The sequence below is a fragment of the Podarcis pityusensis genome (genome assembly GCF_964106645.2).
Source record: "Podarcis pityusensis genome assembly, chromosome: 1".
Taxonomy (NCBI): Eukaryota; Metazoa; Chordata; class Lepidosauria; order Squamata; family Lacertidae; genus Podarcis; species Podarcis pityusensis.
Window position 1 is genome coordinate 59,732,175 of NC_138028.1, and position 18,524 is coordinate 59,750,698.

Consider the following 18,524-nt stretch of genomic DNA (forward strand, 5'->3'; position numbering starts at 1 on the left):
TTCGCAATATTCATCAGGCGGCTGCTGCCATGGTGACTGGCATCGGCTCAGCTGATGGCTTGAGGCAGATGCACCAATCCAGCGGTGAAGCACGGGATGATGCTGAACAAACCCGGCAGGTGATTGGGCGGTGGGTGCAGGGTGCTATTTTTAGGGGGCGTGGCAAAGATAGGAGGGTGAAGGAGGCGGGAGGGGAAGAGTGAAGCTCGAGCCCTCGGCGCTGGAGCGAACAAAAGCGTCCCTTGTTCGCGGGCGGCTGCACAGCAGCGGCGCAGGTAAGTGGGGGGAATCGGTTTCTGGAACCCGAAGCGAAATGGGATATTGGAGTGAATCGAGGTCTCGGTAGCGAAGCAAGCAGAAAATAAATAGTTTTGCATGCTATTAATAAAGCGGCGCCCGCCTTGGGTGGTTTTCCGGCGATGAGAAGGTGCACGTCGCGGTTGTTGGGAGTTAAAAAGATCGGACAACAGGTTTCATATGCTCTAGTTATAAAAAAAGCGGAAATTGAATATGTTTCCTATAACGTCCCTTCGTTTTAACACTGGCACAAGGCATGAAGGGGGTCATTTTAGGCTCCTGTTAACGGTGGCCAGTTTTATCTCTAGGCTGCAATGGCTTGAATTCCATTTTATTTTCTTAACTTTGCATCCTACCAATGTAGTGGGGGGGGGGGATTGTAGAGTTGAAGCAATAATGCCGTCTGCTCTTTAAAGAAAAGAAAGACCTTGTGTGTTTGCCAAGCCAGAGTACATAACAGGTTGGTATACCGGTAACTAAACAGAGCCCCCCCTTTTTTTCTACCTTCTTTTGAACGGAGTTCAAAGTGTTCAGCATCTGACTGGTTGACGACCTGTGCACCGAGATAAGCCTGCATATCGTGCAGATTGCTTAACGTCCTTGTGAATGAAACAGACCTCTAACATGTTCACTATTGTAGTCCTGGGAGGGGAGGCAGGGCGGCATTCTGCTTGAGGGGCAGCTTCTGAGGCAGGCGAAAAATGCTATTGTTATACTTGCATCTACATAGCTTTCACCCCCATGCGGTTTAAAATTATGAACAACTGTGGGGGTGAGGCTTATTCTCAAGCAAGTTTTGGACCATGACCCTGGTTCAAGAATCCACCCTGTACTTAAATTTCACCGAGCATCCTTGGGCTCGTCGTGCTCCCAGGGTTGTTGTACAGATAAAGGTGAATTCGGTAAATGTACTAAACTCTTTGGAAGAAGTGTGGGAATGAAATCCTCCCATTATGCAACAGTAATTCCCTCAAGGTGTATTGAAAGAAAACTAGCTAAATGGAAACTTACTCTTCTCCCCTCCCAATAAGTGAACAAGATTTCCTTGAGATAGGTAGAGTGTTTGGGGATATATATATTAGTGGGACTTTTCTCTGCAAGTCCCTGGTCTGCAACTTACTGGATTTGGGGCATGTTTTGAGTAGAATGTCAGTAGCATTGACTCTTACCTATTCATTTACATCAGTACCAGTAAAAGTTCCCAAGGAGGAAGGTGTCTTTTGAACAGTGGCTCTTTCTTAATCTCAGATGCTCCTTGTGGAGGAGAAGGGGAGAGAATGGGTAATTTTAGGGCAGGGGTAGGCAACCTAAGACCCTGGGGCCAGATGCGGCCCAATCGCCTTCTCAGTCTGGCCCGCGGACGGTCTGGGAATCAGCGTGTTTTTACATGAGTGGAATGTGTGCTTTTATTTAAAATGCATCTCTGGGTTATTTGTGGGGCATGGGAATTTGTTCTTTTTTTTTTTCTTTTCAAAATCTAGTCCTGTACACCACATGGTCTGAGGGACGGTGGACCGGCCCACGGCTGGAAAAGGTTTCTGACCCCTGTTTTAGGTACCATTTTTGTCTTGAGAGTGACCTAGGAGCATAACAGTAGGAAAGGTCACACTCGTGCTGCTCACTCTAAGGAGAAGGAATTGTAAAAGCCAATAAAAAGTACTTGAGTGTGTAATAAATGTGTGTCCTTGAGAAGATATCTGGGCTGGAAGCCCTGAGGCTCAGATAAAACTCCAAGGTTGGCATTCTCCACTGTATGTTAAAGATTGGACAAAAAGAAAATGAGATGTTCCTAACAATTGTACATTGGAGGTAGGCAGTCTTATAATTTGTTTTTCAATGATGGCAGATCACTGGCCACTGTTCCTATATTATTCTATATAATAATGCTACCTAGAGCTTAGCAATAAATTACTTTTTTACACTACTGGTGGTATTGTGTACTGTATTCATGCTTGGACAAGATTAGATTTCTTTAAAATATTTTTGCCATGTGCATTAATACTTGCTCCATTAAGTAACAATACGGCTAAGTAACAATGCTCCAGTTAAGTAACAATACATTGGTTTATGAAGTAGGGTGTTTCCTTTTCTTTACACTCAGGGCTGGTCTGAGCTCACCTTTTGAACTGTTCAAACCACACAAGTAAAACATAATCTACATCTGTTAAAACAACCTACTTTTGATATAGCTGTACTAAGTTGCCAGTTTCTTTCTTCTATGGTACCTGAGCTTTTAGGAATTAAGCAGTAGTCAAGCATTCAGCAGACACTCAGATCTAGAGAAGAAAATATTGTGCCTGTGGATTTTCTGCCTATCATAGACACAAGATTTTCTTGGTTTAATTCTGGTGCAAGTGAATTAGATCAGATAGCAATATAAAAATCTAGTTTAGTTTTGTCCACACACGGTGTGTGTGCAGGGGCCTAGATGCTTGTTGATACAGCAGATGGAATTGGTTGTTGGACAGAAGTAGAGATGGGTCATCAGTTTTCTTTTTTACTATCTATGTGAGGATAAAGATGATTTGGGAGAGGAGCAACAGGTAATCTGCTTTATCCAGGGAGATTGCTTGTGTGTTGGATTGTACACTACAAATCAGGAGCATTGGTAGCTGCCACTTAGAAAGGTTTTGCCTCCTGAGGCAAGCATTGGCTTAAGAGAGAGTACAGAAAGATGTTGAAATGGAAGTAGTTAGGTACTTCTTGTTGGGATTAGGAAAGCAGGAGGCTATTGATTGCAGCAGTATTGGTGACTCTGGCAACTTGTAGTTGTATCCATCTATCTACAGGTCACTTGGGCTAAGGACGAAGTAGTTCTCAATTTGAAGATTATAAGCCCTAAGCTTATCTTGGCACTTTTGTGCCCAGCCCTCTATCCTTAGCTGCTCTAACCAGCAGAGTTTAGTAAGGGTATGATCCTCGAAGGCATTTAGCCTATGCCAGCATCTCATATAGGCTAGATCAATTCTGGCTGCTAGTGAGGGAAGGCCCAACTCATTTCTGTGGTGGGTCTCCCGATGTTCTGCCAGGAAGTCCCAAAAATCAGCCTCATAAATTTATTTTGTAGGACCTCTATTTCAGATCTAACCCAATTTCCAAAATCTCAGCCCGGTAGAGCATTTGGGCAATGATTTTAGAGACAGTGATCTTAATAGCTAGGTTTATTAACTGGCCACCCTTTGAATGGAAGAACCTATATAGCTGCCCAGTAGTGACCAAATATTAGCTTAATTGCTTCCAGATGGTGTTTCCATTATGACTTTCCATCAATAAGTAATCCTAGATATTTAAATCTGGGTACTTGCTCAAGGGTGCAACAATCTAGAGTCCACCTGGACTTGGTAGTCCTCTTGCCAAATACAGTGACCTTGGTTTTATCATAGTTAATTTTTAGATGTTCGTTTTTACACAGCTGTCCAATTTAACCAGCACCCTCCTAAGTCCAATTTTATTCCGAGATAACAAAACTAAATCATTGGTGTAGAGCAGAATTGACAATTTACGATTCTCAAGGGTGGGGGCAGAAAAGGAGGAGGATTCCATTATCAGGGATTAAATTATTTATATAGTAATTAAATAGGAAGGGTGCCAGTATACATCCTTGCTTGACACCTCTGTTAATTGTGATTCTTCTTCTTTGGCGATCACTTGTAGTTGAGTAAGATTGTCTTCGATAAACACAGTTTTAACAATGAGTCCTTAGGTGACCGTGGAGGCCAATTCTGGATCCACATGTCCTTCCACAGTGGGGACATAGGTTTCTGGGCAGGAGTTGATCATGGTAAGGGTTTGCCAAGTGTGCCTCCTCTTAGCGCGTTTCTCCCTTTCGTTCTGAGTTTGAGCATCTTCAAAGCCCATGACACCTTTGGTAAAGGCTGTTCTTCAATTGGAGCGCTCACAGGCCAGTGTTTCCCAATTGTCGGTGTTTATACTACATTTTTTTATATTTGCCTTGAGAGAGTCTTTAAGCCTCTTTTGTTGACCACCAGCATTATGCTTTCCATTCTTAAGTTCGGAATAGAGTAGTTGCTTTGGAAGACCATAATCAGGCATCTGCACAACATGACCAGTCCAATGAAGCTGATGTTGAAGAATCATTGCTTCAACACTGGTGATCTTTCCAGGACACTGGCATTAGTTTGCCTGTATTCCCAAGTGATATGTAAAAAATTTCAAAGACACCGTTGATGGAATCTTTCAAGGAGTTGGAGATGGCGTTTATAAATGGTCCACATTTCACAAGCATACAGTAAGGTTGGTAGTACAATAGCTTTGTAAAAAAGCATTTTGGTTTCCCTGCGAATGTCCTGGTCCTCAAACACTCTGCACATCGGGAGAAAGCTGCACTCACAGAGCTCAGGCGATGCTGGATTTTGGCATCAGTGTTGACCCTTATGGAAAGATTACTGCCCAGGCAGGAAAAGTGATCAACATTTTCCAACGTTACACCATTGAGTTGGATTTGTGGTGCTGCAGAGGGGTTGTTTTGTGCTTTTTGGAGCAGTACTTTGGTTTTTTGGATGTTGAGTGATAGGCCAAACTTTTCGTAAGCTTCTGCGAACATATTTAGGATGGTTGGGAGGTCATCTTCTGAGTGTGCACACACTACGTTGTCATCAGCATACTAAAGCTCTAGGATGAAAGGTACAGTAACCTTACTCTTTGCTTTCAGCCTGCTCAGATAAAAGAGCTTTCCATCTGTTTAATATATGTTTTCTACTCCCGAGGGGAGTTTCCCTTTGACAAAGTGTAGGATCATGGCAATGAAAATAATGAATAGAGTTGGGGCAATAATGCAACCCTGTTTAACACCTGATCTCAATGTGAATGGTTCATTTTGAGAGCCATTGTTATCTGCAATTGTGGCCATCATATTATCATGGAGGAACCGAAGCATGTTCACAAATTTATCTGCGCAGCTGATTTTCAAAAGGTTATTCCACAGGGCATTACGATTTACAGTTTCGAAGGTCTTAGTCAGGTCAATAAAAGCCATATAAAAAGGCAGGTTTTGCTCTCTGCATTTTTCTTGAGGCTATTGAGAGGTGAAAATCATGTCCATTGTCCCCCTAGAGGGTCAAAAACCATTTTGGGATTTAGGAAGGGTCACCTCAGATATTGTTAAGAGACGGTTTGCTAAGATCCTTACAAAAATTTTGTCAGCCGTAGCTAATAAAGAGATGCCTTGACAGTTTGCGCAATCTGTTCTGTCACCTTTTTTTAAGAGATTGATCACCTATCCTATATTATTTTAAAAATGACCGGGCTGGGTTCATTTTGCTCGGAGACCACCTGATCTCAAAACAGTAGTTTAGAGTGAAGCTGATCACCTCAATGATGTCGCAAGTAATATATGCACAGGAGTCCAATCAATGAGATCCAAAATAATTGTGAAAAGGTGGCCTTTGGGAGAGAAGTTCATTGTTCGCCAATAAAGGGGGTAATAAGGTTACCCTCTTGAAGTTAGCAGTCCTAGATAATTTAAGATACTAAAGTCTAAACTCTTCATACATGAGGAAAAAAACACGAGAGAAGGTTTAATTCAGTATTTAAAAATTCACCTGAAAACAGTTTGTTATAAGATGGAGGTTTTAAGGGCTTTTTTTTTTTCTTTTCATTTTTATGCACCTTTCAGGAAGCTTTTTTTGTACCACTCGTTATTAACTGCATTCACTTTTGGCATTAAGACCTCTTTTTGTAAGGATGTTTTTGGTCAGTTGGGTCAACTTTTAATTCATAAGCTGTTGTCTTGCTTTGGCTTAAGAAATACGTAAAGAAAAGAAGAAGTAAAGACAAAAAATGTCTACAAACCTGTGTGCACCATTATTTTATTTGAAATTTTCCTTCTTTAACTACTATCAGCTGTAGCCAACAAGCCACAGATAGAGGAAGACTTGATTTGAAGATGGAAGCCTGTTATGTGTGCGTAATCCATTTTGGGTTGTAGCAATTGGCCTAGTGGGAAACTGTAGGGTACTTTTATTTCCTTGGAGCTTGCTTGGGTAAATTTATTGTTATTATTTGCATTCATATCCCATCTTTTCCTCCAAGATAGTCAAAGTGGTGTACATGGTGTTCCCCCCCCCCCTTTATTCACCACAATCCTGTGAGGCTGAGAGGCGGTGACTTGCTCAAGATCACCCAATGAGTGTCTTGGCTGAGTGGAGATTCGAACCCTGGTCTCCCAGGTCATAGTCTGACACTCCAATCACTGTACCACACTGGTGGAAACCTAGTTTTTTCACTTTTATATGTGGAAGTCTTTTTTAAGAGCAAAGACTGCAGAATTGTTCATGGTGAGTTCCAGCATCTCTTTTTCTAGAAAAATAGCACTGCTTGGAACTATATTGTGTTGGGCAGGTTAAGGTTTGTTTAGCAATGACAGCCTCAATAAACCATTAAATGTCAGACTTGGAAATATGTAGTATACAATGGTACAGTGTAGTACAAGCTTGGGCTTGTTTATCTGTACTTTAGAGCTTTGTTTTCTGCATTTGTATGCGAGGTCCTTTTTGTTAAAAGGTCACAGATTTTGTTAAAGGCAAAGGGAGCCTTGCATTTTGTAGCTGTCAAAACTGTGTGATGCAGCAGTGAGCCAGAACAATGCAAACATAGTGGCACTAATCCTGAGTATTGTAAAAGCTGTTTGGAATGACAGCAGTGGATGTAGTCGTCGTCTTCTTCTTTGGCGATCACTCGTAGCCGAGTAAGATTGTCTTCCATAAACACGGTTTTAACAATTAATCTGTAAGTGACTGTGGAGACCAATTCTGGATCCACACATCCTTCCCCAGTGGGGACATTGGTTTCCGGACGGGAGTCGATCACAGTGTGGATTTGCCAAGCGTGCCTTCCTCTTAGCACGTTTCTCCCTTGCATCCTGAGTTTGAGTGTCTTTAAAGCCCATGACATCTTTGGTAAAGGCTGTTCTCCAACTGGAGTGGATATAGTAGGCCTCTGCAAAACAGCTGTGGGCTAGGCCCAGGGCTTCCAAAACGATTAGTGGCAGAAGTACTGCAGGGACTCTCCAGGCTGCTGCTTGGGTCTGATCCTATCCATTTTGGTTCCACGTTTATGATCTCTAGCACACATACAAATGCAGGAAGCTGTGCCTCGTCTGAGAGATACCCTGCAGCTTGCTGCTGTGTTCTTCTGGTCTCTTTCATGTTGGCCAAATTTTGCCAGGTCCTCTCCCCCACCCTCCACAGCTCTCCACATCCCCTCCTGCACAATGTTTGAGATTTTCAGGGAGTTCTGAGGGCTTCAGTATGTGGGGAAGGCCTGTCGTGCAAGCAGAATTCTACTCAGCCTTCTCTGAATCCTAAACATGGCAGTGTGTGTAGGATATTCTCATAGACGTGTCTCTTAAGAAATTCCATATGGGCATGAGGAGAGCCTAGCCCAGGGGTGCAGAACTTGTTAGGCTCCATGGACCAGATCCTGATCAGGGGGGCCCCACCTGTCAAAACCCCTTTCACTCTGGAGTGAGATCCGGCTGAAGGGGGAGAGAAGTCTTTAGCCTGAACTTGCTGTGATTTTTAAGAAGGAGCAGGAGATTTGCAAAGGACTTTGCTAGCCTTTGGGAGACCCACCCCACCCCAGCTTTAAGATTGCCAGCACCTAATGTTGTGGGAAGTGCCAGGAAAAGGCCTGCAAAAAAATCCAATGCTTGGGAACTCTGGTGGCTTATTTATGTTGTATTGATATAACATGAAATTCATGCTTTGTAGACAAATGCTAACTATTCTTTCCCCCTGCAAATAAGATAGCAAACTCTGATTTCCCATAGTCAAGCAGAAGAAGTTAGTGCAAGTCACAGAATTTTGGGCAGGGGTGTGTTATTGTTTTGCACTCAACAGTTTATGAATTTCCTATCGTCTCTCCCTGTAGGTTCCAATGGCTGCCTGTCGGCAAACACAGTTTTCTGAAGGAGGAAAAAGTAAATCCGTAATGAATGGAGCTGGAACCTCTCAAGGACAATGGGGGAGGGCCTGGTAAGAGAATCCTGCCCTAACATAGTTTTAGGTGCTATATAAAAATTGCTTCCAGTACTGCAACATGAAGAAGTGTCAGATCATAAGGCTGGAAGGCTGTGTTTTAGAGGTGATGTAGGTCCAACCCATTCTCCAGAGCAAATTACGGCTCCACTTCAGATTAATGTCTTCATTTCCTTTTAGATGCATTGTTTTATGTGTATCAAAAGTTATCTGTGTACCAAAGAAAGCAAGAAATTGACTCAAAAGCCTCTTTTGGAAACCTGTTGGGAGACATCCTCTCTAACTGGTATAGTTTGAGATAGTCTGGAAGCTGAGAATACAATTAAAATTTTCAGAAGTTGCCACACTTGAGGCAGTGTTGGATTTTTATGTATCAATGCAATCCTCATGATTAAGGCATTCAACAGATTATTGATCTTTCTGTACTGGAAGTTTTTAGAACATGGATGGGCAACCTTTTTGTATGCGGGGGGCACATTCCCTCAGGGATAATTGCTCGGGGGAGTATTAATATGCCAGCAGTGACCAGGGCCAGAATGGGAGGGCAGAGCAGGGACACCCCCATCTCTCTCTTTCTCCTCATGCAGAAGGATTGTGGGGAGAGAAGCAGATTCCTCTTTCCAGAGGCCTGAACTCATTGCTTGCAGAGGGCTTTTGGACCTTACACTGAGGGCTGCATGTGGCCTTAGGTTACCTAGGCCCGTGTTAGAGGGGTTATCTATTATATGAGTTGGATCCCGAGCAGGAAGGTCAGGGAGGTGTCTTGTGCTAAGTTAGGTTCATTGATTACATGGGTTAATTGTTGGGATGCAGCCAAGGAAATGGGGGCAATTGGCAGGCCCCCAGCTGGCCCCAGCCCACCAGCCAGTGTGCCAGGCGATCTCCAGTCCTTGGATCAGCATGAAACTGTGACCCTAGCTTCAAAAGCCTTCAGAAGCTGGGCACACACACTCAGCAGAGTAAAACGCTGCACAACAGAAGTGGCATGGAGAGGCTGTGTTGAGCATATTTACAAGCAGTTTTTCCAGCATACATCAGGACGAAAGGAAAACATGTCTTCTCCCCTTCATGTCCAAAGCAAGACAGCAAAACAAAAGCTATACCCAAACGGAAGTTCCCAGCAAGCTGTGCTGGACTGCAAACAGACATGTGACACACAACAGTCTCATGCCTGTCCCTTAAGGTGGAACGGAATAATCTAACAGTAATATGCAGATGTTTATGAACAAGAAACAGAAAGGTACCCCTAGTAGGGTTATTTGGAGTCGCAGATCTGGGATCAATGCCAAAATAAATATGGTGGGAGCAGGCCCATTTCTAGAAGTAAAGAGAAAATAGATGCGGGATGCTGAACCTTCCCCCAAATATGTCACTTACCTCCTTGAAATTTGTCCCTTGCTATGGCTTTTCAGAGGATGCAAATGCTGGAAGTGAGCCTAGGTGAAATAAGTTGATATGGGTGTGTGTAGGTTGGCTGGTTTTGCAAATTCTACTGTCATCCTTGAGACCCCGAGCACTGCACAATAAACAAATTATTTATCTCTGTGTCTAAATCAGGCCATAATCAAAGCAGCAGCATCTTGCAACTATTCGGTTTCTTGTTTCTCTTACGTTTCAGGAAAGTTGACTGGTTTTCCTTGGCGTGTGTCATCTTTCTACTCCTATTTGCACCCTTCATTGTATATTATTTCATAATGTCATGTGATCAGTACAGTTGTTCTCTAACTAAGCCAGCCATTGACTTGGTGACGGGGAAAGCCAGTCTCTTGGATATCTGGCACAAGACACCACCATTGACTTGGAAAGCTGCGACCCTCTATGCTTCTTGGGTAATCTTCCAGGTATGTGCCTTGAGGCTTCTCTGTTAGAATCCAATAGGGCATAAGTAAGGCAGTCTCAGGTATGTGATCAAAACTGAGCTTTTCTGATTACAAAACAGTATTTTATTGGTAGAATCAAAGCTCACACATGAAACTAGGGAATATAGACTGTCCATTATTATCCTGTGAATGATATTGTCAACAACCCAAGACTCTGGGATTCAGCATTCTGTCACCACCCGATTTGCATCAGCTGTTAAGACCCCTGGCTTTCTGGACCTGTGTGTGATAATTTTACTGCTGACCCGTTTTCATTTGTATTGCTGTTTCCAGTACTGTCCTCCCACTCATGTTCTACATACATACACACACCAAATACAATTACTGAGTCATTAGAAAGACTGTAGGTACATAAGAATTTACACAGGGAGAAGAAATGTCGATAACGTAGAATAATGCCTGAAACTGCAGGGAGTAGAAATTATCAAGGTGGGATTTGGAAGAAAAAACACAACTGTCAGAAATAAGAGCATTGAGAACACGAGCCAAAATTACCCATCCTTCATAACTACCTGACAGTTCAGAAATCATTTAACGTTTTTATAACGAAGATTCCTGCATTGTAGGGGGGTTGACTAGATGACCCTCAGGGTCCCTTCTGACTCTATAATTCTTTGAGTCTAAGATGCTTCTCACAAATTAATTTTTGTTACAGGTATTTTTGTACATGCTTCCTGACTTTTGTCACAAATTTCTTCCTTATTTTCGAGGAGGAGTGCAAGAAGGGGCTGTCACACCTGCTGGTAAGCTCATTTTTGCCAACACTTTTTCTTCACAAGGCTTTTTAGCATCACCAAGAAATACAGGTCAGGGAACAATGATGGCATGGGCTACTCTTGTCGTTCCATGTGCAGAGACCTAAAAAGGCAAACTCAAGCCTATAAGCGTGTTGCTTTTGTGATGCAGGAGAAAAGGCATTGTTTACAACTAAACCCCAAAGGAATTCTTAGAATGTGGGATCTGTGTCTTTCAGCTGCTTAGATTTTGCCCCTCAGAGGGTTGTATGAAGTCAGTATGGGGTAGTGGTTAGAGTTGTTGTGAGGATAAAGGGGGGAGGCAAAGAACCATGTCTATCACCTTGAGCTCCTTGCAGGAAAGTTGGGCTAGGAATGCAATAAATAAATAAATAAAATTCTACAATGAAGTGTATACATGCTTAGGCATGCTGCATTGTACTGTAGAAACCCTTTTGACTCTGCAAAAGTGATTCACATGCAACATGCCTCCAGCTCAATGCCAACTGATCCCAGGAAGCTTGACAGCAGAAAATCTATGAAGTGTGCTAAAGCAGAGGCAGGGAGCCCAAGGTCTACATTACCTCAAGGGCAACCTTCAAGAGGCCACATGCCAGTGATGGGTAGGGCCAGAAGCAAAACGTGGGTGGGGTCCTAGGCAAAATGTGGTTGGAGCAATAGGTGTCGCTTACCTTTGTGCGGCAGGCTACATTCCAACCACACAAAAATGTGATGTTGCTACACAAACACACCCTCTGTTTGCATACATCCTACATCCAGGCAAGCAAGAGGCAGTATCATAGTTCAAAGGCATGCTCCAGACAGGAAGGATTGTGGTCTAGGGTGTCCCAAGGGGCAGATGCAGAGACCAGAGGACCGCGTTCGGCCTGTGGGTTTGAGGTCTGTGTCAAAAGCTCAATTACAAGGTCCCCAGTAAAAATGCAAGTAGCATTCCACAAAGCTAACAAGACATCCATCACTTGGGAAACGTTTTCTCTTCATCAAGGTCATCCTAATATTGGCTGAATTTCTGAGAGCATCCTAATGTCAAATTAAGGATTGAGAACTAAACCAATGCATATCACAGACAAGGAATGTAACCTAAGAACATCTCTGCTGGATATATCCAATCCAGCATCCTGTTTGCAAAAACAGCCAGACACATGCTTCCAGGAAGTTCACAAGCAGGACATGAGAAACACAGGATTCCTGTTTCTTTATGTGTTTGTTAAACATGGAGGTTCCATTTGGCTATCCTGGCTAATAGTAGTTGATACTCAATTTTACAGAAAATAGGTTTTATGGCTGATGCTTTGTTTAGCATTTTATTGTCAAGCGTTCACCATTCTGAGAACTCTTGCGAAAGGGCAGTCTACAAATACATCTGGGTACACAGTTGCCCATGTTGTACTATTGGAACAGGTTGGGATAGTGGGTGATTTTTAAAATGTTCCACTACATTCAAAGCAGATTCATAAAAATAGACTGGGTAGGATGAGCTGGTTCCTCCCCACTCCAAAACTCTATGCTATGAAGACTTGCATCACTTTATGAAAACAGGGTACAGAACTGCAAAGTTCACAACCACTGGATATCACACTGACTTCCCTACCTCTTTGTCAAGTGCCATCACTAAACTGGACCATGCAACTCTCTTCCCTTTCAGGCGCAGTACTCAAATATGAGGTCAATGGACTTCAAGCCTGGCTTATCACGCACATACTCTGGTTTGCAAATGCTTACCACTTCCACTGGTTCTCGCCCACCATCATTTTTGACAACTGGATTCCTCTCTTGTGGTGTGCAAATATCCTGGGCTATGCCGTTTCCATATTTGTAATGATAAAAGCCTACTATTTCCCCAGTAATGCAGAAGATTGGTATGTTGGCATTGCATATATTACTACATCTATGGTGTTTGCACATTTGATGAGCATTTTTCATTCTGATAAATAAAACAAATCAATCCAGTAGCACCCTACTTTTGCTTTCCCACTTGACATCCTAGATGCAGGAATCTAATATTTGTCCGTTATAGCATACAACCATGTAAACTCATTAGACTAGTCAGTAAGTACAGTGGTACCTCGGGTTACATACGCTTCAGGTTACAGACTCCGCTAACCCAGAATGAGTACCTCGGGTTAAAAACTTTGCTTCAGGATGAGAACAGAAATCGTGCTCCGGTGGCAGCGGGAGGCCCCATTAGCTAAAGTAGTGCTTCAGGTTAAGAACAGTTTCAGGTTAAGAATGGACCTCCGGAACGATTTAAGTACTTAACGTGAGGTACCACTGTAATTAAGGGACGCAGGTGGCGCTGTGGGTTGATCCACAGAGCCTAGGACTTGCCGATCAGAAGGCCGCGGTTCGAATCCTTGTGACGGGGTGAGCGCCCGTTGCTCGGTCCCTGTTCCTGCCAACCTAGCAGTTCGAAAGCACATCAAAGTGCAAGTAGATTAAAAGGTACCACTCTGGCGGGAAGGTTAATGGCGTTTCCGTGCGCTGCTCTGGTTTGCCAGAAGCTGCTTAGTCATGCTGGCCACATGACTCAGAAGCTGTACGCCGGCTCCCTTGGCCAATAAAGCGAGATGAGCGCCGCAACCCCAGAGTCAGTCATGACTGGACCTAATGGTCAGGGGCCTCTTTACCTTTACCTTTTACCACTGTAATTATGTGCCTTTTAAAAGAATTTTCTCTATATCATGTTTTGAAATTGATTTTAGATTAATCTTTTCAATTTTTTGTTTTTGTTTTAAACAATTTTAGCAAATTCACTGGTAACTTCTTCTACGACTTCATGATGGGGATTGAATTTAATCCTCGTTTAGGAAAGTGGTTTGATTTCAAACTGTTCTTCAATGGCCGCCCAGGCATTGTAGCATGGACTCTGATCAACCTCTCTTATGCAGCGAAACAACAAGAATTATACGGACAAGTAACTAACTCAATGATACTTGTCAATGTCCTCCAGGTAAGCCAAGACCTTGTTAAATGCCAAGTGAATGTTAATGCTCTGAATATATAAACTGATGGAATTTAGGATCTAATAGGTGCTCCATATATCTAGCTTCATCCCTTTGCTCCTGCTCACATTTATATCCCAACTTTCTTCCATCATGGAACTCAAGGTAGCGTACATGTGATTCCCAGTCACTCATCCAGGTGCTGAACAGAACAAGATCTGCTTTACTTCAGCAAAGTGGTGACCTCATGTACCTTCAGGCTAAAACTTGTAGCCCATAATCAGTATAAGTTAATGAGTTCTGATCTTAGTGTGGTAAAGGATTATGGCTCACATAAGTGTGCATGTGTGTGCCCATCAAGTTTAGGGGCTAGCTATACTTTCAAATATTGGAAGTTTGATTCTCTGAAGTGTAGAGTGCCTAGAACTGCATTTTTGTCAAAAACTTTTATCCCATCTCAAATAAGAGAAAATTTGTAAGATGAGGCTCAGCAGAAGCAATCAAAAGAAGCCTGATGTGACTATACTGCCAAAATCTAGCGATTTAAGCATTTAAATTTTCAAGGAAGGATTTCACAGTTGTCCATCTATGGCTAGCCCTAGTGATCTCTGTTGTGTTCTTTTTCAGGGTATATATGTTTTGGATTTTTTCTGGAATGAAGCCTGGTATTTGAAAACAATGGACATCAGTCACGATCATTTTGGATGGTACCTGGGCTGGGGAGACACTGTTTGGCTTCCTTATCTCTATACACTGCAGGTATTTTCATATGTTCATGATGTGAAATTCATTAATCCCTAGAAACAGTAGTAACAACAGTGGCATTATTAGCTGCTACAGTAAAGATCCTGTTCAATTTTATTGACTGCTTTGGACACATGCTGTGGCTCCTGACATCCCAAACCAAATACATTTATATCCTGCCCCTTTTTCCCCCCTAAGAAGCAGGATACAAGTGGTCTCCTTCCACCCCATTTTATCCTTGCAGCAACCCTGTGAGGAAGATTTTGCTGAGAGGTAGTGATTGATCCAAACTCACCCAGAGAGTTGATGACTGAGTGAAGATTTGAACCCAGATCTCCCCAGTCCTCATCCAGCAGTCTGAACACTACACCATATTGGCTCTCATTATAACAAAGCGAGTGACTAAGCGGGTCATCTGTGGCTTATCTATCTGTGTTAGTGAGTGACTAAGCGGGTCATCTGTGGCTTATCTATCTGTGTTATAGAGTATTCATCATAAGAGCAGCCCCCCCCCCCCCCGGGCAGGCAACAGCTTCATTCTCTAGTATGGGCTCCTCTAACGAAAGCAGACAGGTACCAATTCTGTATAAACGTTTGCTTATGGGGTATGTTTCTCTCTCCTTCTTTAGGGATTATACTTGGTCTACCACCCTGTCCATCTGGCTACAAGCAGTGCAATTGGGATTCTACTATTTGGTTTAGTGGGCTACTATATCTTTAGAATGACCAATCATCAGAAAGATCTCTTTCGTCGTACAGATGGCAACTGTAAAATCTGGGGCAGGAAGCCCAAGTACATTGAATGCTCCTATACGTCAACGGATGGGATCAAACACCACAGCAAGTTGTTGACATCCGGCTTCTGGGGAGTGGCACGCCATTTTAACTATACAGGCGACTTGATGGGCTCCCTGGCATACTGTCTATGTTGTGGTTTTGAACACATTCTGCCTTACTTCTATATAATTTATATGACCATTCTTCTGGTTCACCGTTGCATCCGGGATGAACACCGATGCTCCAGCAAGTATGGCAACGATTGGAAGAAGTATACTGACGCAGTACCTTACCGGCTAATTCCTGGGCTCTTTTAAATGCTTGATTTCTCGACTTCAAAAGGTTTATGAACAGTTATCTTTTCAGTGCAGCAAGTTTTGAGGATCTAAAAAGCAGCACCTTTTTAGCGCACCTGATGAGACACGATTCTAATATCTGTTAAGGTCATTGTGTCACTAAAATGATCTAACTTTTTTAAAGGTGTGGATTTTGTTTTGTTTTTTAAAAGTTCCCTGTCCTTGACCAACAAAGCTTCAGATTAAAAAGTTGAATCTTGAGGTGCATTCAGACTGATACCTTGGACACACAGAGATTCCAAAGTGTGTACAGGAACAGGAATACACACACAAGCCCTGCCACCAGTGTCCTCATGGATCTTTCCCCTGCCTGTCCTACCTGTCCTCATGTTGTGTGAGGAAGGTCTTGCATCTGCTTGAAAGTGCCTAACTAACTGCACATGATGGAAGATGTTTCTTCTCAACTTCACATGTTCAACTTCACAGAAGTAGAAGCCACCTGCAGACTTCCATTGGGCAACACAAGGGAGGTCCAGAATGGGGTGGTGGGCAAGATGCTCGTGAGAACTTTGGGGACAAGGTTTGCTTGTGTGCTGGCCACAAGGATGCTGGCGGGGGGGGGGGGATTGAATGCACATCCCTGCTTCCATCTACACTTGGAACATTTGCGTGTGAACATGCCTCTGGTTGTAACTGAATCTACAATGTCACTTCACTCTGGGGCACAACCCACAGGCAAATGACTGGCCCTTTAAAACTTCTATTCTTTCCCCTGCGGTTTGAACAGTGGTGATTCTTGATAGCTTCAATCTGAGTTTGATTGTTCAGGTCAGCTGTAAATGAGCAGAGCTCCAGTTACATTATCATCTGATATCTGGTCTTCGGATAGGTTTATTGTAACTACATCAGAGATTCTGGAGCAGTAGTTAAGCTCTAAATGCATACTGGATAACAAAGGGACATGATTCTAAAAATGACAGCTGGGTTGGTAGAAGGTCTCTTATCAGTTCTGTTAATTGTGATAAAAATCGCATTCTAGAAATGTGTTGGAATACTGCCCTCACTAATTATCATAGATGTTTTCTGCATACAGGTTCACCCTCTTTTATGGGAATGCATATATTTTAAGTGGGAATAGCAACACTTCTGCCTACCTTTTTCAGAAGTGCATACTAGATGCAGATAGTTTACCACTTTGAGAACTAAGTTCCTGTTTGACAAGGAACCACCTAGCCTAAACTTCTTATGCAGTCTTTCCAGTGACACCTCTTGCGTATACAGCTTAATGTTAGGGTGAGGAAGACTAGCTGGTGATGGACATCAAGGCTTTACCCTATAGTTAAATGCAAAACTCCTTTGCCTGGCCCTAGATGGCTTTGATGCTTTCTATTTACTGTGAAAACAGTGCTGGAATAGTGTCTTCACAAAATCAAATTCAAAGGTGAAGAAAGAAGGCAGAGTATTCTTCCCATTCATGCATTAAGTGACATAATGTAAAAATAAAGTGGAGTGTTTTCTTCTGTCCTGTCTTCTTAAATCGGCTCCCACCCAGATATAGTGCCACGGAATTAAAGTTGCTTTATTTGCTTGCTTACCACATTTTTCACATGCAAGAATATATTTTTCATAATTAGGAAAGCACAGTTTTCACGTATGTACACAGCATAACAACAGTGGCTCACCAAGTCCACTGACAGATGGACAGATGGGAAACTATCGGTCTGCTATGTAGAAATCAAGCATGTTTTTAATAAAAGGATCACCTTGATCTTCCAAAATGTTATCTTTTCCAGAACAGAATATCTTTATTGTTATAAATACAATACACTTCCCTGTGATTCATGAATAGTCTAAGCCCCAAGCACATTCAACTGATTTGTGTTGGGATATTGGGTTGGATTCCACAAGCATAAGGCCTCTTCCCTGTACACATGGACTTTTCTTAATTTAGTGCCAGTAAGTTTATGTAAGCACAGAGAATGCAAATCCAACAGTTTGCTTGTATAGGTAGAAGCAAGGCATTGTGCAATATCTTACACAAGGTCTTACATGATATCTTACACAAGGTCTTACATGGTGAATGCTGTTATCATTTCTCCCCAGAAGTTTGAGTTCTTTTTATGAAATGAAAGAAGGAATGATGTGGAAACCAGATTTTTCATGCCGCATGCTTTGAAGCATACAAATGTACCATACGTTATTCACAGTATTGCAGGTGCAGCCAGTGGCGCTCACGAGATGTTGTCATACTACAACACCCATCATCCGTAACTGGTAGCTGGGGCTGCTGAGAGTTGTAGTCCATTAATTGGAGGGCATCAGGTTGGCTATTCCTACTATTGGTGGTGGTGCTAAGAAAATATCACCTTAAGAAATTGTAATGGAAAAATTATGGATCACCATAATTACTGGTTTGTTTTACTTTTGTTTATTATGTATTTTATGTTTCCATTTGTATTTTTATGTTGTGACCTGCCCTATGATCTTTGGAGGGTGGTATACAAATTTAATAAATAGATAATAATGTGATCAACTTAATTTTCTAAAACTACAATGTTACAAGGTGCATCTTTCCCACTATTTGAATACTTGCTCTGTTTTATCTTGATCTGAACAACATCTGCAAACATCTTTATAGCTCAGTTCCATACATAAAGAAGCCAGAGGGGCTTCAGCCATTAAGACTGTTGAATTTTGATCGGGAAGACCTGGGTTCTAATGCTCATTCAGTTTCTTTCTCAGCTCATCAACCTCACAGGATTGTTGTGAAGAGAAAATCATGTATGCTGATCTGACCTCCTTATATACATGATTACTAAGAAGGCAGGGTATTCCC

General features: G+C 42.5%; 1 protein-coding gene across 2 annotated transcripts; it reads left to right on the plus strand.

Annotated features, from left to right (window-relative positions):
- Positions 1–100: 100 nt before the first annotated feature.
- Positions 101–17,466, plus strand: DHCR7 (7-dehydrocholesterol reductase). 2 transcript variants are annotated; one of them, XM_080983482.1, is made up of 8 exons: positions 101–119; positions 8,188–8,291; positions 9,913–10,135; positions 10,830–10,917; positions 12,575–12,788; positions 13,675–13,879; positions 14,499–14,630; positions 15,245–17,466. In XM_080983482.1, the coding sequence occupies exons 2-8, from the start codon at positions 8,194–8,196 to the stop codon at positions 15,707–15,709; spliced, it is 1,425 nt and encodes a 474-aa protein (XP_080839608.1). In that variant the 5' UTR covers positions 101–119; positions 8,188–8,193; the 3' UTR covers positions 15,710–17,466. The 2 variants fall into 2 exon arrangements, with proteins under 2 accessions (XP_080839608.1, XP_080839609.1); XM_080983483.1 differs by lacking the exon at positions 101–119 and adding an exon at positions 169–275.
- Positions 17,467–18,524: the final 1,058 nt, after the last annotated feature.